This window comes from Ceratotherium simum, chromosome 14 (assembly GCF_057802395.1).
Source record: "Ceratotherium simum simum isolate JZ-2026a chromosome 14, ASM5780239v1, whole genome shotgun sequence".
Classification (NCBI taxonomy): Eukaryota; Metazoa; Chordata; class Mammalia; order Perissodactyla; family Rhinocerotidae; genus Ceratotherium; species Ceratotherium simum.
In genome coordinates, this window is record NC_141913.1 from 2,516,914 (window position 1) to 2,540,877 (window position 23,964).

Sequence of the window (23,964 nt, forward strand, 5' to 3'; positions counted from 1 at the left end):
CATTATTGCCAAATGATTTATATGGACACAGTCACAACAGTAGACATTCAGCTGGTCCAGTGATTTGTTAGGTCAGATATTGGAAGGCTTTATGGATAAGTAAAATGAGAACTCTGGCTTGAGACATGGATGGATACTTTTTTGTTCCAATCTCACTGGAACTTTCAACAGCATCTTGGAAAGCATTTTTTTCTTAAAACACTTTCTTTTCTTTTCTCGTTTGATTTCTATGACAGCTCTCTCTCTTGGCTTCCATCCTCCTTTTCTGGCTCTTTAGTTGGCTTCTCCTCCTCCATCCCATATTAAATATGAGTGTTCCCCCTAAAATCCCTTCCCCAGTGACCTCAGGCATTCCTAAACCATAATATTTCGGTTCTGATCACCCCCAAGTTTCTATTTCTGGGCCAGACCTCTAAGATCACAGCTTTATGTCATAGGCGGTATGTCCACTTGACTTCATAGGCATCTCAAACTTGATATGTCCACAATCCAACTGTTAACTTATCCTCATTCATTCCATCCCATTTCATTAAGTGGGGCCATCCTTTGCTCAAGCCCACAACGTGGAACCTATCCTTGATTCCTCCATCTTTCCCTCACATCTCATCCATCACTGGTTCCGTCCGTTTTGTCTCTAACATATGCCGATTCTTTTCATTTATTGCCCTCTTCACTGCCCCAACTGTAGTCCAAGCCACTTATTTTCTCACCTACACTATAGGTTTACCCCGTGGTCTCCGCAGTAGCTCCTAATGGTCTCCCTACTACTTTTATTGCCCCCTTCCATCAAATCAGTCCCCCACCTGGCAACCAAGGTGATCTTTTTATAAAGGAAATCAGACCATTTTGTTTTCACACTTAAAAATGTTCAAAGGCTCCTCATTGTATGTATCCATGCTTTGTATCTTAGAATACAGAGCACTGCATGGTATAGCGGCTGCCCTCTTCTCCAGCCCACCAGTAACCACACTCACCTCACTCACTGGGCTGCAGCCATACAGGTCTTCCTTCTCTCCATTAACTGCCCAGAACGCTCCTGCTTCACAGGCTCAGTTCATGCTGTTCTCACACTCTTGGCATGGCTGGCTCCTTCACAAAGTTCAAGTCTCCTCAGATTCACTGACATCTCCTCAGTGGGCCCTTCTCCAACCATTCTAAATGGCTGTGTATGTACCCCTCTCTCCCCACAATATTCTTTATCTTAGCACCCTGTTTGTTTCTTCCATGGAACTTAGTGTTTAAAAATTATCAATCTACTCATTGTGTATCTCCGCAGCTCCCCCCAACCCCAGTCCAGATTCTTAGCTACCCGAGGTCAGGGCCTGCATCTACCTGATGACTCCAGGGCTCACAGAATGTCAGCGTTCGATCAATATTTGAATGGAATGAATGAATCTGAATTCATGGTGGAGAAAACAGGACAGAGATAACCTACCAAGTTCCAGGCCAGTGAAAGTTGATGAGCAAAAACGGTGTCAGAAAAGCCCAGTGTTTGTGGGGCAGTAAATCTTTATCCCCTGATGAAGACAGAAGAAAATCTAATGTTATCGTGTCAAATATTCAGAAATAACTTTGGAGAAGAAGGTCTAGGCACATCTTAAACACGAAGCTAGGGATTTTGGACTTTGTCCCGTATGCATCTGTATCCCATTAAAGTTTTTAGTAAGTCAATAAAACGAATAAGATTAACCTAGCCCTGGCGGACAGTGCTAGTTCTTGTTTTAATTATACTGTATCATAATTGCTGGATTGCTTCTCTCCTTCCCCACCAGACTATTATCTCCTCCAGGGCCAGTACCAGGTCTGAATCACCATATAAGACCCCAACTCAGAGCAGGGTGGTTGGTACATAGGAGGCACACAGTGAATATATTTTGAATGGGTGAATGAATGAATTAAGAAACTTTGAGGGGGCAGTTAGGTTGTCACAGCTTAGATCTGCCTTCTCTGAACACCCTTTTCTCTGGGGGAATCAGAATGGGGGTCAAAGTAAGCAACTAAGCACACAGTGGTGATGTTGCTGAAGTCTCTCCCACAGCAGCTGGGTGGTGGACGTGGTCTTGTCTCTTGGCTTGGAGTAACCTCGTGAGGGAAGTCTGCGAGAGGGTTGCCGACGGATAGCTGCCTGGCTCTGACAGTGTCATGCACTGCAGTGATTAATATATACAGCAAACATTTTCTTGCTAAAGCTTAGTTGATTCAATCTAAATATTCTCACAGAGAGGTCTCCTTAATTATAATGACATGGTATAAATAGAAGAAGAATGTCAATTATCACTTCATATAATAACAGTGTTAGTGTTCATGCACATAAATTATAAGTAAGTTTACCTATTTAAAAGCAAGAAAAGTGCTCAGTTTTGCAATTTAAAACTTTTGAATATGCCACGTTTAAAAATTATGTCATTACATAATCACCACTAAAATGCATTTTCTTGAATCGTTGATGAACTACTTATAGTGAAATTCTTTAAAAAATCATTTGAAAGGGCAAAATTTAAAGACACCTATGCTATATTTATTTTCACACATTCCAGACTCATCCAACGTGCTTTGAATACCTGTTATGTGGCAAAAGCTTCTAGAGTTGCACTGTCCAAATGGCAGCTCCTGGTCACATGTGGCAATTTAAAGTTTAGTTAATTTTAATTAGCTAGCCACATTTCGAGTGCTCTATAGCCACTTGTGGCTAGTGGCTACTGTATTGAACAGAGCAGAATAGAACATTTCCATCATGACAGAAAGTTCTATTGGACAGCATTGCTCTAAAGAGAAAAAGTAAATATGACCCATCATGAGCACCACAGTTACAGCATCAAGAGCTACTGACACGTGTCTAGGATTTATTTTTGGAGCAGATAGCTTGCCCACATGGATGAAAACACTTAAAACATCTTTGTTCCCAGTAAACAATAGTCCTATTCAGTGCTAAATGAAACTATGGCCGCTGAATGAGAGATGAGGCCTTACCTTTGTCAGGTCCTTATCTGTTTGAGCTAGTTGTATATTTTGTTATTTTGTTTTAAGCCAACTGGAATGTAGTTTTCCAGAATGACATTTTGAAAGCAAACAACTTCAAGGTATTAGCTTAAACTTGAACTCATCCTTTATGTTCTAATCTACTGGCTTTCAGTTCCTCTGTCTATAAAAGTAATAACTCATAACAGTTGTGGCTGAGTTCCTGCGCCCCTTCACTGGATCCAGGATTTGAAGAGACTACGTGAGTAGGAGAGCTTGTCGTAAGGTGTCTGACAGTGCATACATCAGAAGGCTTTATTGGATAAAGATGCAGTCTTGGTCCATCTGCTCCCGATGTTTTATTACATTCTTATTCTCTTGCAGATCACCTACAAAGCAGTCAGTTCCTTTGACCCAGGAATAGATTTATCCAGTCAAAGTGGAAGAGTTTCAAAACTGGGAAATGAAACCCATTTTCTATTCTTTGGACTGTGTCCGGGGACCACGTACTCCTTTACCGTCCGAGCTAGCACAGCTAAGGGTTTTGGACCTCCAGCAACAAATCAGTTCACCACCAAAATATCAGGTATTGTGTATTCGTGAATTATGCCTTTTATCAGAATATAGCACTTTCGTACCTTTTCATGCCCGTTGTCAAGTATGTAAAGCTCACCCAAACTTACACATTGTATTCAAAGTAATACTTTCGGATGCCTGAAAATCATCTGGAAATCTGTCTGGAATTAAATGAAATACTACAAATATTTATAATTTGGGAGCTTACGATCTTCCTGTGCTAGGAAGTGACCACTTTAATGATTTGCATTGGAGGACTTGGACATGAGGAGAAGGTTCTGTTCTGTGTACTCTTATCCCCTTCACCATTCCAAGTTACCAGAGCAGCAGTGTTGGAAAAGTCTCTGAAATGAGCCATGAATGATTGAGTGCTCAGCAGAAGCACAGCAGTATATGGAGTCCACTTCCAGAAGGATCAGCCTTCCTTGGTATTTAGTAGTTTCACCATTAGTGGTTTCAAGTCCTGAAGAGAGAAGCGACAACAGAGGGGTGGCACCAGGCACTCACGGACTCTAGCTTTTTGCTTGTAGAAATTCAATTATGCCATCCAACAAAAGACGTAATTTGAGAAATATTTCTGGGCATGTGCAACTGTGCAGAAAATGTCTTTGTGCTTCAGACTAGAGGAAATGGAGTTGCCATCTGGTGTGGGATATGTAACAGCAGTAAACACGATTCCATGGGCATTTTCTTTTCTCATTTTTTCCCCTTTGGGTATGAGTGGGGAAGCATTTGAGTTTGGCTTTGACTTTTGGTTGGGTGTAGACGAGCAGGAGGCTGGTGAGGGAGGTCACTCTTTTAATCAGTCAGTTTTAGCTAAGTAATATTTAGCCTGATTTTTATATTTATTGTCTCTCATTCCTAGTTTTGTAAAAGTTTTTGTTTAGAATTAAAGGAAGGGAGGTACTCATAACTAGCGTACTATAAGCATTCTACTAGGTTTTGAAGGAGAGAGATTTGGAATTGTTTTGTAAAACAATTATAACAAGGGAAGATTTTTCATTATGTAAGGTTTTATTTATGAACACAAAGTTGACTTGAAGTTTAATATACTCTTGGTATTTGATATAAAGCATTAGGTTTTAAGAACAATATGGAAACTTGGGAAAGAGGAAGAAATCCTTGGGAGGTCAGAAAAATTAGAGGTTAGGAGAGTGAAACATGTTGTACAGAGGAATGAGTAGAAAAACCACCAGACTTGGAATCAGAAAATGTAGGTTCTAATTATGATTCTTCCGTGTACTTCCTCTCTGATATTGATCAGGTGAATTTATCCCTAGAAATGAATTAACAGGATATTATCTGGTGCATGAATTTATCATGGAGATTTAAAGAGGAATTTTGTGCCCATGTGTATACCTTCAAGCTCTTTTTTGGGTAATTTTCCCCTATGGAAACCATATCTCAAAGATTAATATCTTAAAGAGGATATGCTTTTAGAAAAAAAATAATTTCTTTTTACCATTTGTATTAGATAAAAATTTTGGTTGATATGAGTCACTGTTAGCCCACCAAGTTCATACAGTTCTATCCAAAAGCAAAGACATTTGACATTTTAGTTAGCCTAAGAAGGCTCATCAAGAATAACTATTTGATTTTTATAGTTCAAAAAAAATTATAGTTTATGGGCCCCTATCTTCTGCTTTCATGGACCTCAGATAGAGAACTACTCTCTATGCAAGATGTAATTCTATGCTGTGAATTGCATTTGGTTTTTTTGTTTTGTTTTTTGGTGAGGAAAATTAGCCCTGAGCTAACATCCATTGCCAATCCTCCTGTTTTTGCTGAGGAAGATTGGCCCTGGGCTGACATCTGTGCCCGTCTTCCTCTATTTTATATGTGGGACACCTGCTGCAGCATGGCTTGATAAGCGGTGTGTAGGTCCACACCTGAGATCCGAACCTGCAAACCCTGGGCCGCCAAAGTGGAGCGTGCAAACTTAACCACTACGCCACCGGGCCGGCCCCTAGAGTTAGTTTTTAATAGAATTGGAGTTAATTTTTAATGCTGAGAAAATCCAATAAATAGAACAGAGATATAGCCCATGTCTTTTACATAAAAACTTTTTATATGTGAGAGATTTTTAAAACCTATATTTATAAGAGGTGATCTCTACTGTTTCTCATCGGGTACCTATACCTGTGGGTCTTAAAAAGACCATGTGCCCTCCCACATCACAGCCTTCATGAAATGAATTCTCTTGTCTATGGTGATGACAAAATTACCAAAGAGCTCTGTTGTTATCTTCTCCTAATAAGACTTAACAATCTAGAAAACAAAGAATGCCAGGAAATGGCCTTGGAAATAGGATTCACATTGGGAAGAGAACTAACATTTATAGAGTTATATTTGCCTGGCTCTCTTTATTATCTCTTTGAATTCTCATAATAACCCCAGAGGGTAATTCTTCCTATTTTGAAAGATAAGTAAACTGAAGTTACAGAGATAATTAATGCGCCTAAGCTCTTAAACAAAACAACAAAAAGTCAAACCCAAGACTTTCTTACTTCAATTCCCGTATCTTTTCCACTCTCGTGATTTCTCTGGGAGCCCACAAGTCGTCACTAATTTTTCAACAAGCCTCTCTGGCTTCAACAATCCTCTTCAAATCCCCAGATGGATCTTTGGTACATGAGAACCTGGGCTTAGATGGAACAAGTGTAAAGTTCAGTTCTGATCATAATAATTATTTCTTAAATATGCATTTGAAGTAAATTTTTTTTTAAGAAAAGCTTATGTACATGTACAGAAAAGTACACAGATTGTAAGCATACAGCTTGATGAATTTCACACTACACCCATTTAGTGAGACTCCAAATTGAGAAACAAAATATTACTAATACATCACAAGCCCCCCTCATGCCCTGTCCCAACTTAGAAACTTAAGATCAAAGAAGTCAACACACACTGTTTTCAGCAGTTGTCCTGATATTCTGCAGGACAAATGCAGAGGGTATACACAGATATATAGGGCAGGGTATACACAGAAAGGCTGTTCATGGTCAGTTGATAGCTACAATTTAAACTAAGGGCACTGTGTTCTTAATGTTCTTTGTAAAGGAAAGTAGAAAGAAAATTGAAAGGATAAATCAGAGATAATGAGTCTTCCATCTTTTGCATTTTCCCCAGCACCCTCTATGCCAGCTTATGAACTTGAGACCCCTTTGAATCAAACTGACAATACAGTGACAGTCATGCTGAAACCTGCACACAGCCGAGGCGCGCCTGTCAGGTACGGAGCAGGGAAGGGTGGGCTGGCTCCAGAGAGAGAAAAACTAAAGTCAAATTGATTAATTTCTCGAGTGTGTTTTCTAGAGATTTGCTACAAACCTTAGTCAGCATGTAAACCCATGTCTTTATTAGCTCTAATTAAAAGAAATGACTGAGGAAGAGGAAAGTGCTTTGAAGTGGGATGATCAAATATTATGTAACGAGTTTGATTCTGCCACAAGTGGGTTGTTCTTTGAAGATAAGAACAAAAGCCCCAGTCTTTTGAGAGGTGGCTTTACTTCTAAAAGGTAATTGCTTGCTGCAATTTAGTTACCCATGGGCAGATAACATTTTATCCTGAGCTCTATTCTTTAAATGGACCTTTGGGTTTTTTTGTTTACCTGGGGTTTTAAGTCAGTTAACTTATAGTAAATCGGTTAATTTCTCAACTGACTATGTAGTGTATAATTATTTCTTAAAAAGAAACATGATTAGAAAGAGCATTGTAAAATCTTTATTTGAACAGATTTAAGTTTATTACCATCATGCAGCCCCCATATCTCATTCCATGATGATTTATATAGCTAAGAAATTACCAAGTGTAACTTTTACAGTGAATGAATAAAATAAATTTATTCTTCCTAGGAAGGAGCAAAGGAATGCTTGAATCACTCTTGAGTATGAACTTGTCATAAGCTCATTAATCTGTATAAATGAAATTTCTACTTGTTTCAGAGGGATTTAGGTATTTTGTACTATCGGAGTTAGATTCTCTTCAAAATGATTTATTATTTTGAATAACGTACTCCAAGGAAACATTTACGTTCACGTTAAGGCGACAGAGGGTTTGTTTCCATGTTCCTTTGTAGAATTTTATTTCATTGACCTTTTGAAACCTGGCTCTATTTGATCCCATTTTCACTACAATATCACAGGGAGATTGGTTGGACTTCTTTCTACTTGATAAGATGTACACAAGTCTCATTTCATAGAATCAAGAGGAAAAACGGAATAGTATTCATTGATAGTGAAATCAAATTAGGGTGGAGTCAGAAACTTTCATTTGAAAAATCTACAAAATTTTATGCAACAATTTTTAGTTACTCTGTTGACTTATTTAACATAGTAGCTCATGTAAGAGATTTAAGATTGCCATGCATAGATGCAGTTTGTGAGAACACTATGAAATATATAAAAAGTCGATTCCAAATTTCAGATATTATTACTGCTAGACAAGTGATGCTATTGACACTCCCCAGGCCCTTTGAGTTGCTTTGTGTGGTGCTGAGGGGTTGCACTAACCTCAGTAACCCAAGGTGCACACTCCTTAGATGGCCGTCCAAGATTCAAGTGTACCTATAGCTGAGGGTCAGACTCTTTCCACTCCAGAAAGCTGAATTATTATTAAATGAAAATTGATGCTCTGACCATGGCCTTGAGAGCATCATTTTTTTCTCACCAATTTAACAGTTGCCCAGACTCAGCGATAACAGGCCATTAGGACAGGAGTCAGTGTTCTACTGAAGAAGCATCGTGATGAAACGAAAGAGTAGAGGTCACGCAGTTTCAATGCCTCCAAACTGAAGGAAGCTGAAATCCTAACCATTTCTCCTACACAGCCAGTTATTCCCTATTCTACTTTATTCTTATGTAAACTCCTTTTATACATTTTTTATTCTTTGCACGTCTTTCCTTCAAACCTGTTCAGTCAGGTTTCCGTCCATGTCTTTTGTAGATCTTTCCAAGTCTAAGTTTTCAAATGAGATTCCTTTGGGGCAATCTACGTTAGGCCTTATCTTTTTAAAGTGTCACTTGCATTCCAAACTACTGTTTATATTTTCTGTCACAGGCCTTGCCAAGCCATTATTTTGTTGTTGTTTACTTTTACACATCTCTAGTTGTTTTTGAAGACTTTAGAGCCTTACTAGCTACTTAATTCTAGATATCCTCAGCCTTTCTATTCTTATAGCTATCAAAATACAGATTCAAATGCTTGTCAGAGTGTCCAAAATACATAGCTTTCACCACAGGTTTTACGTCATTTCATCAGGCTCAACTGTCTCACTCTGCTAATATTTCAGTTTATGTTGTCACATCCTCTTTCACAGTTGTCGTAATGCCTTGTTTTCCAAGTTCAGCACTGCTCTGCTTTGATTTAACATCATCTTGTTATTGGCTAAACTTTCCTCGAATTTGCCAGGGTCACTTTGCGTTCTGCCTCTATCATACCTTCTTCCATATTGTTAGTATCTTTAAATTAATAAATTTGCTGTCTATATTCATCATCAAATCCATAATGTTAGAATCAAGATCATTTCTTGTGGGACACTATTCCATTAGCATTACAGGGAAATCCACTAGAGATACCACCTTTACTAGAAGGACGCTTGTCTTAAATGGGTAAATTTTATGGGCACGTATTTGAGAGAGGGAATTATCTCAACCTCACCTGTCAAAAGATTTTTTTTTTCCTGCAGAAAAGTGAATATTCTGTTCAAAGGATTCATTATTCTAGTACAACATAATGGGACTGATTATCTATTGAGTAGACAGAAGACCAATATGTCTAGAAGGATAGTTTGGAAAAAAAATGTCCAGAATACTCACAAACTAAATGGGATATATGAAAATTTTCAATTTTATTTTATGTTTAGAGAAATAAGAACTCTGATTAGGGAATCATAGGGACCTAAAATATAAAGCCTTAATGTAGATTAAAAGATTTGAACACATCTGGAAATTTGCAAAATGCACATGTAATCAAACTGCTATATAAGAAAGCTTTCCCCGAATCATAAGATAAATACTAGAAGAAAGAGGGGAAATGGAAGTCAACATCTGTTCACTTTCCTGGATTTTACATGGTATAATATGTTCAAAAATACTGTCATTGTGTGATTTCCAAAGCCCATTCTTTCAGCTGATTTGATTTTTCTTTATTTCTTATTCATTGGTGTTGAAAATTCAGTCGGACTTCAGTTATGCACTTCACTAAGTAAGGTGGTTGTGTATTGATTCCACTACAGACACTCAGCTTGGTTAATGCAGATTCTTGAAATTGCACTAAACTCTCAGTGTAAACGATTGTTGTCTTTTTATTGATCAACACATCAGCTCTGTCACATGAAATTATTTAAATCCTGAGGTGGCCGGAAAGAACACAAATTCTGTCATTCTAGCCAGACTAGCACCTGGGACAGAATTTTAATGTCTGTTCATGTAGTCAGTTTTTTCCTTTAATAAGTCAGGGAAAAGCTTAATTTTCTTGTACTCCTTTAGAATCACCTCATTTCTCTCTCTTCTCTCCACTGTTCATTCCATGCAGACACAATCCAACAGAGAAAACCCTTGTCATTCGCCAGTGAAAGAGCAGCTCTAGATACAGGCGGTACACCAAGTGTTGTGCTTTGCTCGCACAACAAAACTTCTCTCTGTGAGCTTACTCTTGTGATATATACATAATCACTGTGTGCAATACCCCTCATTAATGGTGTTTTATACCTTCTAATGGTCTAGACTTGAGACACAGTCACATTTTTGAGCCTTAGGTGATGGTGTTTTCAAATGACTCTCATTTTTGTTCGTTAGGCATTGTTGCTTTAATTTGTTCTTAAATGTTTTGGAGCTATGTGTCTTCTTAATTAAAACTCAGTGCTTGAATATCTTAATTAATTAAATATTCTGGTATTCATTTCAGTGCAATATTAAAAGATTACCAAATCATTCTTTGAGTCGTTCATTCAGGAGAAACTATTGAGTGGGGAAGATGTCTGTTAAGATTGTCTGTCCCTGGGGATGGGAGGGGGGCGGTAATCACATCAACAGCCAAAACATCAAAACCAATGCCTAAACATGTGAACGAAATTTTAATTTATGGCAGCCACTTTGTTCTTCTAGTAAAAATAGCCCTAATTATGTTAATGCTGTGCTTTTATTGCCATTGGTAACTTATTATACTTTGGTTGTATTTGCAATTGAATGCTTCCTCAACAGTTATATTTAAAAAGCAATTTGTGACTAGTTTCTGTTGCTGAGAGTTAGGGCCAATCTTAAAGCAAATAGGAACTTCACTACATTATGGATGGGGAAGAGATGAGAGCATAAGGAATGGAAGAAATATTTTGCCTAGCTTTTTTTTAACAATGTGTCCTAGGTAAGATATCAAATGAGATAGGAAATATTTCCTGTTAGTAGAGAGCAAGCATAAATGCTTTATTCATCTAAAACACTTCTGATTTCTTTTTAAATAAAGACTTGTATCATAAAACAACTTCGGTTTCATATATAAATTAAGAATTTATTTATTTTTATATAATATGTCAAGATTTTTATTAAATTGATTTTGCCTTGAATTCATTATCGTGGTAGACTGCGGGTGTGTGCTATTTTCACTTACTCCTCTCTCATTTTTTCCTACTGCTGCTTTGCCTTATGTAGTTAATTAGGGAAATGTGTACAGTAGAGATATTAAAGCCTCATTGTTAACTTCTAATATTTTCTGATTTACTCAAACTACTCATCAAATATTCTTTTTTAACAAATTAGACAGAAAATTAAAAATGTATTAAATGATACTATTTTTTCTCATTATCAAGCTTTTCGTCCTTTGAAAAACTCATGCTGTGTTCTTAGAATAAGGTGAAGGACAAGTTTTCATTCCATTGAGGATAAATAGGCAGTAAAGAAATTGTATTTATTTTAAGAAAATTTGTTACACTTCCTAAAAATGTTTGATTTGCCCCTGGAGCTATACGGAAAATGAGATTTATTCTCCTTGTGGGCCATCAGCCTGCACTCATGTCCCCAGCTGGTTATCACACAGCAGTTTTTGTTAAAAGAACTCAGCATGAGAGTGTCAGACAGTCTGTGAAAACTGCCACCTCAGATGGGACAGTGAAACATCTTTTCATAGTGAAGGCAAGGAAGGAGATCATTATTATTAATGAAAGGTCGGAGGGAATCATGCGTTTTGTTTTAAGAAATTTCCTGTTAGGAATTATAGTTGTTGGCAGATAATTGATTATCATTTAGAGAAATTTGACTTTATGAAGTATGGACCAGATATTTTTTAAAAATGTTTTTTTTTAAGTGGCAGTAATCCATTTGATTATCCACCATCTGTAAGTCCAAAGAAACACATTTCACTCCATTAACACCCCCTTCCTGGACATTCCATTCTCTTCTCCTCCATGCAAGCCTTTGAGCATATCAGCGTTATAGGGTTCTTGTGAGGATTAAATGAGGTAATATTTTTTAAAACACTTCAAGCCATACTTTGCACATACTAAATGCTGTATGTGTTTTTTTCTTGCTGTGGCATTCATCAAACTGTCTCAGTAGGTAGTTTGTGCTATTTCTTTTCATAGGACCAGCCCTGGTCCTCTAACTTTTCCTTCGTGTGTTTCATTTTATTCAAATCTGTTATCACGAAAAATCTAATTGTACATGAAAAATAAATTAAGGATTTAACAATTTTATCTATCAATAAAATCATAAATAGGATTTCTATAAATTCTGGTATCTCTACTGCATTTTAAAATTTGATTGCATCTGGCTACCTGTTTATTTATGCAGTTGCTTGTTTTTAGGAATTAATATTATAAAATAGGTAATTAACTCTCCCCTGACCCCAATTCTGTAGTATAACAACTCTTAAAAAAGTTAGGTGTTTCCCTGTTGACCCGTGAATCATTAGCTAATTATGCTTATTATGAGCTGTACTGAGAAAACTTAACCATAAAACAAAAGGAAACTGATCTTCTGTTTGTAACCACTCTAAAAGTAAAATTCACAACATGACATACCCTGAAGAGTTGGCTCAATGAAGTCTATGTTCTATTCACTGTTGAGGAATCTGATCCTTCTGCTTTCTTTAACAGAAACATATTTGTGATTCAAATGCCATTTTATGATTATGCTAGAATTTAATCCCCAGAGTCTAAAAATTATCTTTTTAATCGAATAGTTGTGTCCAAGAGTTTGATCCTGGCTCAGGGGAGCCAGTTAAATAGTGATTTGCAAATATTTTTTATTATTTATTCACAAAAAAGTTTATCTCTCTATTTCATTTTCTTGCCGGAATGCCAATATTATTTTGAGAAAGAAAAGACTATAGTGTAAAACCTCACAATACCAAGTTTACCTTAAGATCCAAAGATTCTAAAATGTAAATTTAAAAGTAGTTTGATTTTAAATTCGCCTGTGTATAATTTCCAGATCTAAACAAGGCTCTGCTCTAAATTAACTTAGAAACTACTGAATCTATCAATAATTAGTAATCAAGATCATTCTGGCCTAAAATACAAGATAGTGCCAGGTGTCATGCATAGCCTTTTAGACAGGAGCAACCACTCTTTGCTCCTTTGGCATATACTAAGGAGGAAACTGTTCTACTATTCAAATAATTACTCTAATTTATGCGTCACATGAATTGTGGACCTCGCTTTTAAAATGAGCCCCATGATATAGGGAAAGAACATAGTCTTTGCAGTTAAACCTAGTTTTAAATCCTGTCTCTCTCACTGACTAGCTAAGTGACCGTTACCAATTTCTTAACGTCTCTGAGCCTTGTTTTCCTCATCTTTCCAGAGCAAGACTAATGCCACCTTCTCTCATGGAGTTGTTGTTAGATTACAGTTATTCAGTACTCACTAGGTTCCAAGCACTGTGCTGAACACAAGGATACTGAAGAGCCTGTTTTGGATGCTCTTCTCCAGGGGTTAGCAATCTAGAAACGAGAGAGCGACACGTCATCTGGTCTCCTGTTGCAGGGGTGAGGACCGGCACCAGGGGGCCTGAAGGGGAAGGGTTGCACAGGGCCGGTCAGATCAGACTTCAGAGAGGAGCAAACTCTGGAGCCGAGCAGCTGAATCTTGACAGGTGGATATTGTCCACAGGTTGTATGTCGTGGGGAGGTGTGCTGCAGGGGAGGATAAGTATGTGGCAGAGAATAAATAATGAGTGAGACAGGTAAGTTCCAAGAGGGCAGGGAGGACTGAGTCAGTTGGTCTGATCCAGGAATGAGAAGTGTGTTATAATTAGAGCCAGGTGGAACGGAAGCAGAGCAAGGGAGATGGGGCTTGATTGGGTGACATTATGCCCCATGCCAAGGAGTGGAGATTTATCCTTTAGGCAGCAAGTAGCCATTCAAGGGATTGAGGTGAGGAAAAAACGTAGGGAAGATCAGCCCAGCAGTGGAGGGTGGATTAGTGGGGGCAGGACATAGGAGAGGTGAGAGGAGGTGCAGGCTAGAGGATGTGCTGGGCCCTCCTGGGGCTCCTTTTCACTGGGCCCAGTTAAGGTATAGCTGACCCTTATAGCATGAAGGGAAGGGGTGGTGTAAATGCCAAATGCTAGTTTTCATTCGAGACAGGATTTAGAGGAATCAAAAACATTTAGTCCTTTTTAGAATAAAAAAAGAGAATATATTGACTAATCAAAGTGATTAGTGATATTAACTGTTTAAAGTATTGTTAAAGTGAATACTAGAACACTAGATTTTGAAAACATAGCTTAGCAATGCCTGTTTATTGGAAATCACTAATTGTATGAATATTTTTAAATCCCAATTTTCTTTTGTTTTTTGTGAGGAAGATCAGCCCTGAGCTAACATCCATGCCAATCCTCCTCTTTTTGCTGAGGAAGACTGGCCCTGAGCTAACATCTATTGCCAATCCTCCATCCTTTTTTTTCCCCTTTTCTCCCCAAGGCCTCAGTAGATAGTTGTATGTCATAGTTGCACATCCTTCTAGTTGCTGTATGTGGGACGCGGCCTCAGCATGGCTGGACAAGCGGTGCGTTGGTGTGCGCCCGGGATCGGAACCCGGGCCGCCAGCAGCGGAGTGCGTGCACCCAACCACTAAGCCATGGGGCCGGCACCTTAAATCCCAATTTTTATAAGCAGTAAATATGTGGCATTCTTCGTCCCTCTTGCTCAGAAGAACCTTTTCCATCTTTCTCTTTTTGCTTCACTCTATCTTCCTTTTACCGCATCAGCCTAACTCTTTTGCCCTGAGCCTGTGCTAGTCACTTTTGTGATGATTATTACATGTATTGGGGTGTGTATGCAATGACCACTGAATGGATGTGGTGGTGTCTTTGCTTATTAAAAACCAGAGGGCAAATGCTTCTCTCAGTTCCAAAAGGAATGCCACCAGTATGCTTAGTGGAAGATTGTGGCTAATTCTTGGCTGAGGCCAGGGAAGAGCCAAGTTTTTGATCGTGCTATTTCTTGTTCCTGCTGTGCCCAGAGGAACCCATACTTGTCTCTGGAAAGGTAAATGTCTGAGATTGGAACTACAGATTGCCTGAAGCCCTCGGGTGTCATTTACAGTAGAGGCCATATTTTATACATCACTGTCTCCCTAGAGGTGAGAGCAGGCAGTGCGTGCATTCCTCCGCCATGCTGACCAGCAGCTCTGAAGCCAGCCCTCAGGCGAGGGAGGTAGACACACAAGTTGATCTCGTTTTCAACTGACAATAGAGAAAGTTACATGCTGTTTCTTTTCACCCATCGCTCTAGACTATCTGTAAATGTTAACAGTGGAATAGTTTAAAAGTAGTCTCAATTATAAACCCGCAGCACCAAAAGGTTGCAAATGCCTTGAATTGAACAATGTATTGCCTTAGTTATGAATCTCAAAGCTGCTATGCCATTCACTCTCAGGAACTGTGGGTCTTCCTAATCACGATTGTTGATTCCAGGGAGTTTAAGGGATGAATTTCTAGAGGTGTTCTGAGCTAAAGCTGATGGCCTTTGGGAGAGAAGGTCTTGGGAATTTTGACCAAGAGTAACTGATTTGACTATAGATGCTTCACTTTAACTTTTTTAAAGTGTTAAAACCACATATATACATGATAAAAAATTACAAGTTGTAAGAGGCTCATCAAGTCATGTCTGGGGCAGGTAGTGAAAGCCAACCAGTGTGCTGCTTAGAAGCACAGACTTTCAGAGCCCAGGAGCAACCCAGAAAGGATCTGACCACTTTCCTCGTGTTACAGTACTTCTCGGTCTTATTTTGCGGGGCACAGCCATATAATGAACTCTGTTTTATGTCATTCTCTTCAGCAGAACATTTTATCAAACAGCACCTATAAATGCATATGATGTAATTGTATACGAAATGTAATTGTGTGACAAAAATGCTGATTTGCCTTCTCTTTCATCAAAAACTATTGTATGAAGCACATTATTGTATTATGCCTGTGATGATTACTTGTGTTTTGTTTGCAGCTACTTAAATAAATTAATACTCGATTTTTGCAACCTGTAAGACAGTAGACCAATTAGGGAGTGATGTTAGTTTTTTCCATGTCCCTGTATCCTTTTGAATTGTTCTCTAACTGTGCCCCAGTTCTTTCATTTCTCTACTTTTACCTAAAAGTGTTTTCCTGTCCAGCGTCACTGTGAGTATTTTCTGCTCAAAGAGAAGCGGGAAGAGCTCTCTGTAGTTATTAGTATCTAGTTATAAATTTGCCCTTTATAACATTATAAAGTTTTATAGGAAATTTTAGGGTTGACATTCGGCTATTGTTCATTCATTCACCAAATCCTACTGAGCACTTTTATGTTCAAGTCACTGTGCTGGGATGGTGATCAACACTGTATAGAAAAGTCCAGGGTGCACTAAGAGCATATGACAGAAGGATGAAATGTCAACAAGGGAACCGGGATGTGCTGTTTAAGCTGAAACCCAAAGGAGCAGTGGGAAGTGGCCAGTGGGGCTGGAATGTAGGTCCACCAAGGAGAGGAGCAACCTGTGGAAAAGCCAAGGATGAGAGAAAGTATAGAGATGTCAACAGTGGTCATCCTAGCACATACAATTAAAAACACACACATAGTAAATGAGGCTTGACCAGCACTCAGGAATATTAATTAGATTTATGCATTTAATGCTGGCAGTGAGCATTTTCCCAGGCTAATCATTATATAAAATGTATATAAATGTAATAGGAAATGCAAAATGATCACAAAATGATTTTCATAATTTAGTTTCTGAATATCATTCAGTACCTCAAACCTAATTAACTGTGCAATAAATGTTTATTGAATTGAACCTCATCTTTTTCTCATGAGCAGAAGCAGTCATCACTGAAGCTCTCATGGATAGGAAGCTGCAGGTCTAAAACCTCCTTTTAACTAGTCAGATGTGCCAGGAACAGGAAGAGTTTTAAGTTTAATTTTCATCCCTAAATGAAAGTTAAATGCCGTGACCCGTTCACATAGTGCAGAAGCATACGAGAATACCCTGCCTTTACCTTTGAATCAATGTGGTGTTTTTTTTTTTCAATGAGAAGAGAAACTCAGAAAGACTACTTCAAATAAGCCATTGCTGCAAACTCAGATTCCCTCAGGAAGGTCACTCTAATCTTGCACGCCTGTACTGACTCCTTCGGAAGCTTATCCTGCTTCTCACCCCCCTTTTCTCCTTTCCTTTCCATCCCCTCATCGCTGCCTTAGTTCATACCCTTGCCTTTCTCAGCTCTTCAATCCCCACTCCACAGTGTGGCTGCAGGGATCTTTCACTCTCCTGCTTGATAATCCATCAGTTTCACCATTTTCCTCAGGACATATCCAGACTTCTTTGTCTAGTATGGAAGGTGTCCATTATCTAGTCATTTCCTCGGTCAGCCTCCCCTTCAAGCCATCCTCCAGCTGAAAGCATGTAAATATACTGTACTCACAGTACTGAGAGTATGCCAGGTTGCATTTGATGCTTCCTTAGCATGGAATCTTCTCTCTTCTTCCCTCCTCTGCCCTGCCTCCCATCCCCAACACACACAAATGGTTGGACTGTAGAAGGATTTTTAATGGCACAAAGATATGATTGGATTTGCATATTAGGTCCATCACTGGGGCAGGGACATAGAGGAAGTAAACGGGCCTGTGCAGCGTTTGGATGGAAAGTTAACGGATCATCCTGGATGGGCGCTCTAGAGCCTCGACCCCCATCAAACACAGGGGCCCTTGGGTGGGAGGAGGCTGGCGAGCATGCTCTGAGTTCTCTCCGAATGACTGAAGTGTTATTTAGAGTGATTGGAATCTGATCTCTCTAATGTAAATAATTCATAGGACTTAATCTTTTAGAAGGGTGGCGCCCCAAAGAAAAAAACACTTGGCATGGACCAGAAGCGTCTGGACTGGGTTGTTTACTGTTGTGTGACCTTGGGCCATCCTGTGAGCTCTGAGTCTTTCTTCAGTTCTAAAACTGGATTCCAGTACGCACCTACCCATCACACAGTGTTGTCATGAAGATTGATACAGGTGAAAGTTCTTTGTAAACTGAAGTCCTAAAAAAGGTAAAAACTATAATATCAGGATTTACTTAACAAACATATTGACTAGATTGCTATTTAGTCTTCATTCCCTTTATTCCTTGCTTTTGGTAATACGCTTAAAATTTCTAATCATTACTGCCCTTGAACTTTTATGCCACTATACTATGATTATCACTTAAATAGGATCTATGTTCTAAAGATAACCCATATTATGACAGTAATTTTATGGAAATTGTAAGAAAAGTGTGTTTGGTGTTAATATTGTGCATTCATTCTATAAAATCATCAAAGTTTTAGAAGACCTTTTGTTCCATCAAAACACCACAGTGATGAGAAAGCATTGCTGGATGGAGTAGTTACAAATAACAGCTCTTTCCTGGGAAGGAAAGTGCGAAGGTGCTCAGAATCATAAAAAATGCAACCAACCGCATGGTGGAGTTGGATGATCCTGGGTTTAAATCCTGGCGCTTATTTGCCTTGTATCCGTGGGAAAGTCATGTAACTTTTCTGAGTCTCATTCTCCTCATCAATCAGATGTGAGTAATAATATCTGCCTCAAAGGGCAGCTGGGAGAATTAATGACAGTAAGCCAAGCATGCAGGATTGCATCTAACACAGATGTTAGCTGCTCGATATAGGATAGCTTTTCTTATTTATTGTTGATGCTCTTCTGGCCTGTAATGATGGCAATAACTTGTCAATAATGTGGTAGCCCCTTTTCTTCTGCCCATGTCTTGGGAAATTTTCTAGGTCCTAGTGTAATATTCCTGAACTTCAGTTATGATCTTAGCAGCTTGTGACATAGGGATAGTAATTATAATAATAAATATAAATACGAATAATCATTGTGACTTGGATTGAGTAGCTATAATGCGCCAGGTCCATGCGTGGTCCTTTATGAAATGATTTCAGTCATCCAAAGCAGACTCCTAGTTAGTTGCCAGCATCCTCATTCACCAATGAGAGAGCTGAGATCTGGAAAAGTTAGCTGCTGTTCCCCCTCTAACCCCACAGCTGTGCTCTCTCCCTGCAACACTACATGGCCATGTGAAGCGTGAGGAACCTGCCCCTCTCACGAGCCGTCCCCACGCCCTCCTCTCAGCCCACAGACACCTTCCCTGCAGACTCTCTGTGGAACCAAGGTGGTTACATCTTCCTCTGTGGACATGGGCTATTCCGCAAATTAACATCCTTTCTTTATTGTCTCTTCTAGTGTTAAGAAAACCTATTACACCTTTGTTTCAGTTTATGATCATTGGAGTCTTTGGGGTTATCCCTATTACTTAATTCTTAGACATTAGAGGCAGGAGTTTTGTTGTTTTCCTCATCATTTTTTTCAACTAAGACATTGGTCATGCCCAGCTCCATCAAATCTGCTAAATGTTTAGCAATGAAATTTTGAGAACTTGAAGAATTTGGATTAAACAAATTTGTTTTAGTGTAATGGATTGTTTTAATCAAATTGATTGGTCGTTTTTTGTTAATGTGTTCTTTTTTGTTTCACCATTTTTAATAGTCTCCAGGGAATCAAGAAAAAAATTACTACTTCTTGTGAAATGCTTATAAGTAACTTTTTAATTGTTCTCTCTTATTTATTGAAGAATTGTAAACTGCAGGAGCATCTTAAACCTTTTGGGCTAAATGCCCTGTTGTCCTAGTTCTTGAACCTTTTGAAAAGGTTCTCCCCATTGCTAAAATTGTTTAAGGAAAGGAGCTCTAAAGATCTGACTACCAACCTAAACTTTTCCCTTTTTTCGTTGGGGAGTACACATAATCACAAAGACTAAAATGTCATCCAATGGTAAAACTTCAGTCTTATATTACTATATTGGCTTGTTTTTTCTTATTATAACTGAATTGCTACAGTATGTGTTAACAAAAGGTGTTAAATCCCTTATTACCATCACACTACCCTTCCTCTACCTGATTTTAGGTGAATTTTATTGTATTAAAAAACAATACTCTGGATTCCTTTACTGCCAGGAAACAAAGATGATTTTTATTACTGTTGCTTCTAGGATGACAATGTCAATCATGTCTTTGAAAATTCATTTTGGAAACTAAGTTTGTTCTTCAAGAACCCTTGAAAAGAAGCTTTAAATATGGCAGGGAAGGTAATAATAATACAGTAGATGTGTTTGAGCATTTATACAATGAAACTTAATTTAACTTTCCCTCAAACTCCACTTCAAACTTGCTTTCATGCATGAAAATATGCCGCATAGCTTTCCTTCCCCTACTTTTCACATTTCCTTTTCTTCAACATCATCTCTTCTGAAGGATTTTATGTGTTAGATCAGAGCTCCAGTCTCATCGCCAGGGCCTGCAGGGCAGGTGCCCCAGCGAGCACAGGCCCCATGCTCAGAGTGCTGGCCGGGCCTTCTGTGGAGGAGGCAGAGCAGAGAGGCCGCCCGTGGACAGGGAGGGCTGGAAGTGGCTCTCAGTGCCAAGTCTACCACCATCACCCCCCACCCCGGGAAAGCAACAAAACATGTGTGATATTTTGATTTGACCTTAAGGATTAAAATGGATATTGAATGAAATACTAAGAGAAATTGTGGATCTTGTAACCTGAGGAGTGATTATAGAAGGTAGAAAGAGTAGTTCAAATTTGTCTGTCAGTGATTTGGAGAGAGGTAGAGAGGAAGAGAGACATGTGTTCTAGGCATGTGTGTGGGCTTCTTCCCCCGCCCAGTCCCAAAGAGCAGAGATCCCTCTGTTCCTGTTCCTCACCTCAGGCATCATGGGCGGCCCTGGGAGTCAAGACAACTAACCCTGATTGTCATGCCCTACAGCGTAGTTCTGCGAGGAGCCAGGCAGTGTGGAACTTGAGTGAGGAAAACCCTGCCACTGTTGGTGTTACTTTTGGGGTAATTCGAGGGGCTCTTAAGGCATGCTTGCCAGGACGTTGGCAGATATCTGAGCAGGGGCCCGGCCCATTACCTTCAGTCTTCTGTACTGTTGATAAATGGTCTTCATGGGTTCTTGGAAGCTGTTGCAAGCATCCTTTAGTGTGTGTGATGCAAAAACTTGTTTAGACTTCAGTGGAGTTTTGTTTGCATGAGTGGTTGGAGTGAATGGAGACTGCATTGGGAATCTAAAGACGTTAGCTTTTTTGTTTGTTTCCACTGCTTTATTTTTAATTTGAGGAGAGAGTTGGTGGCTGTAGGCAATACAGGAGCCCTCTTCGGGTGTTACTGGCAGTAGGACTGTTTGGGCACTAGGTCCTGGGCAGATGTCCTCAGTGAAGTGGATGCTACAAGGGATTTTGATGTAGACATTGACACTCTTCCCCTGTGCCTTGTTACACTTTGTACAAACCCTTATCAGATCCTTGTCACAGTAGTTCCTCTTTTGAGCGACCTGTTTCTAACATCCTTAGGCTGGGCTTCTCAGGGACAGGGAAGGTCTGTGCCTAATTCCTCTTTTTATTCTTCTCCTGCGCCTAGCACAGGGCCTGATATGTGATAAATATTGTGGAAAGGAAGGACGGAGGAAACGTGAATGAAATAATTTTTTTCATTTGTTGATGTCACAACTTGCCTGATCTTGTACCAGGAATTATAAAATATTAGAGCCTGAAAGGACCTTAGTGGTCAGTGGATGATTTAGTGGCAAAGCTGGAGCCAGTTGTCTACGTGATGGCGACTCCCAATCCAGCGTTCTCTCTGTGGTGCCCCCGTGGTGCACCTGCCTCTTTGATGGTGGCGTTCGTATTCCGGCTCACCAGGCCTGCAGGATTACTGCTTTTAGGGACTGAAACATTGTAAGTGGAATATAATACAAACATACAAGAATGAAGATATTTAGTGCGGCTTTGATAGTATTCGATTTCTCTTTTTATTCAAATCACTAGAGCTATTTAAGAGAATATGCTTTAGTAATAGTAGTTTACCTTGAATTATAATTTTTATAGTCATATGTTTATTAATAACTTGTGATGATTAAATTATTATAAGCTTAAATGAAATAAAATGTGCAGAAGAAAAGGGCTTCACTTGTTAAAAGGGAGAGAAATCACTCTTAAAGATGTTCCATCTAGGACTAATTTACTTGAAATTTGGTGCCTGTTGTGAAGATTAATAACAGGTGGCCTTTTACAGAACTTCCCAGCCTGAGTCTAATGTTCTAATTGTTCTTTTATTATCCCAACCTCCGTAAGTGAAGGATTCTTCTTCCTGCCCTTTGTTCACAATATGGAACTGTAATTGAGCTCATATTTCTCACCCAGACTTTCAGCTGTAGTTAATATTTCATTATATCAGATTTTATCACTAACTAGCAGAGAGGCAGGGTACTGGACTGCATGCCCAGGCGTGCTTGCACGTGCGCACACACATGCACACACACGCACACACATGCACATGCACACAGACACACATGCAGAACAGTAGTAATTTACAGATGCCAGGCAAGCTCCTTATAATGAGTTATGGCTAAGAGAACATAAAATCTGTTTGTAATGCCCCACAAATATTCCACAGCAATTTATGGCCACTCTTATCTAGATCAGAGCAGGACAAAGAGAAATGAAAATTGCTAACGTGGAATATTCAGCCCCGCAGACCTCCTTATGCTGTGCAGCACATTACCCAGTGCTTGTGGTCTGTGTAAAACTAGTTATCAGTCCTCATTTGTGATTTCATAAGCAGGACTATGTTAGGTCAGCTCCTCTCAGCGTCAGTGTTACATGAAGGACCCTAAGGAATCCGAGTCATGGTGACAAACATGTTGAACTGAACTTTTTCTTTCTAATCTTAAACTGGTGACAATACTTTTAAAACTTAGCTCAATTGTACCAGGTTGTTTGGACTATTAGGGTGTCATTTCAGTAAATGCTGACAGTTTTAGGCAAAGAGTATAACTGAACAAAGAGCAGGAAGAAAATACATTCTGTGTTGTTGCATGGCAATAAATCTTAATTATGCATTTATTTTACATATTCGACATAATTTATACTTGCATTTCCTCTCACCCCCCAAAAAAATTAATCTACAGGAAGATATTAATATTAGTCCCTATTCTTCTTTTAAACATATAGAATAGATGGGTTTTACCAAAAATTGCAATCAAGCTAAAAGCCACTATTAGATACCAAGAAATGAACACTATTCTAAGTCCTCGAGGTGATCAGAAGTGCCTATTTTAAAGGATAAGGAAAAGCAACGATGAAATGGATCATTACTTCTCTCCCTCTCTCCTCTCCTCCTTGCCCCCTGTTCTGTTAGCCAGTTGGATAACACTCCAATATTTTATGCTGATAAGAAATAGAATAAGTAGATAAGAAAAATGGATACGACTAAGAGTTTAATCTTGAAATGAATTAGGACAAAAATTTTGAAGTCAATTTCAAATCTGCAGCAGGCTTCCCCTCAAAATCTTCAAAGTTAGAAAAGACCAGAAACATTTGGTCACATTAGAATTTTCAAGTTTAACAAAGTACATGAAAGATGTTCAGACGTCTTTTCTAAGTTATACTTCATGTTATTCTGTGTAAGTGCAGATTTCTTATCTCTTTGTAAAAGCCTTCGAGTTTTGTTGTAGAAAAGCCTAGCATAAATTAAACTTGGAGAAACTTATGATATAGTGATGTCACATTTTTGGCAGGTTCATCTTCACTATGGACTGTACCTTCATATTGCAAATGCTGTGGAAAGATTTTATGTTACCTTAAATTCCAGAATAGTGGTGGAACAAGGCTGGGAATGGTGTGACTTTAATCAACAAAGACAGCATGAGCAATACATTAAAAAGATAATAGTGTTTTAATTCAGCTCACTAAGCTGTAAACTTCTGCTTGGTTTTGCATCCTTGAGAATTTGCTTTTTCTAATCATCTTTTTAGAAAAACCATTCAACCAGTGAGATTTTCAAAGCCACTTTTGAGATTACAATTGTAGTTGGAAAGATTTTATGACTTTCATTAGTGAAATGATGTTATTTG

At 38.8% G+C, this 23,964-nt stretch overlaps 1 protein-coding gene across 2 annotated transcripts in view; it reads left to right on the top strand.

The window, feature by feature from the left end:
• PTPRM (protein tyrosine phosphatase receptor type M) overlaps positions 1-23,964 on the top strand; it is a 771,664-nt gene that overhangs the window by 476,392 nt on the left and 271,308 nt on the right. For both annotated transcript variants that reach the window (XM_087438889.1, XM_004421085.3), the window contains exons 10-11: positions 3,343-3,544; positions 6,664-6,766. In XM_087438889.1, the coding sequence (XP_087295015.1) occupies positions 3,343-3,544; positions 6,664-6,766 (305 nt within the window). The remainder of the gene's footprint in view (positions 1-3,342; positions 3,545-6,663; positions 6,767-23,964) is intronic.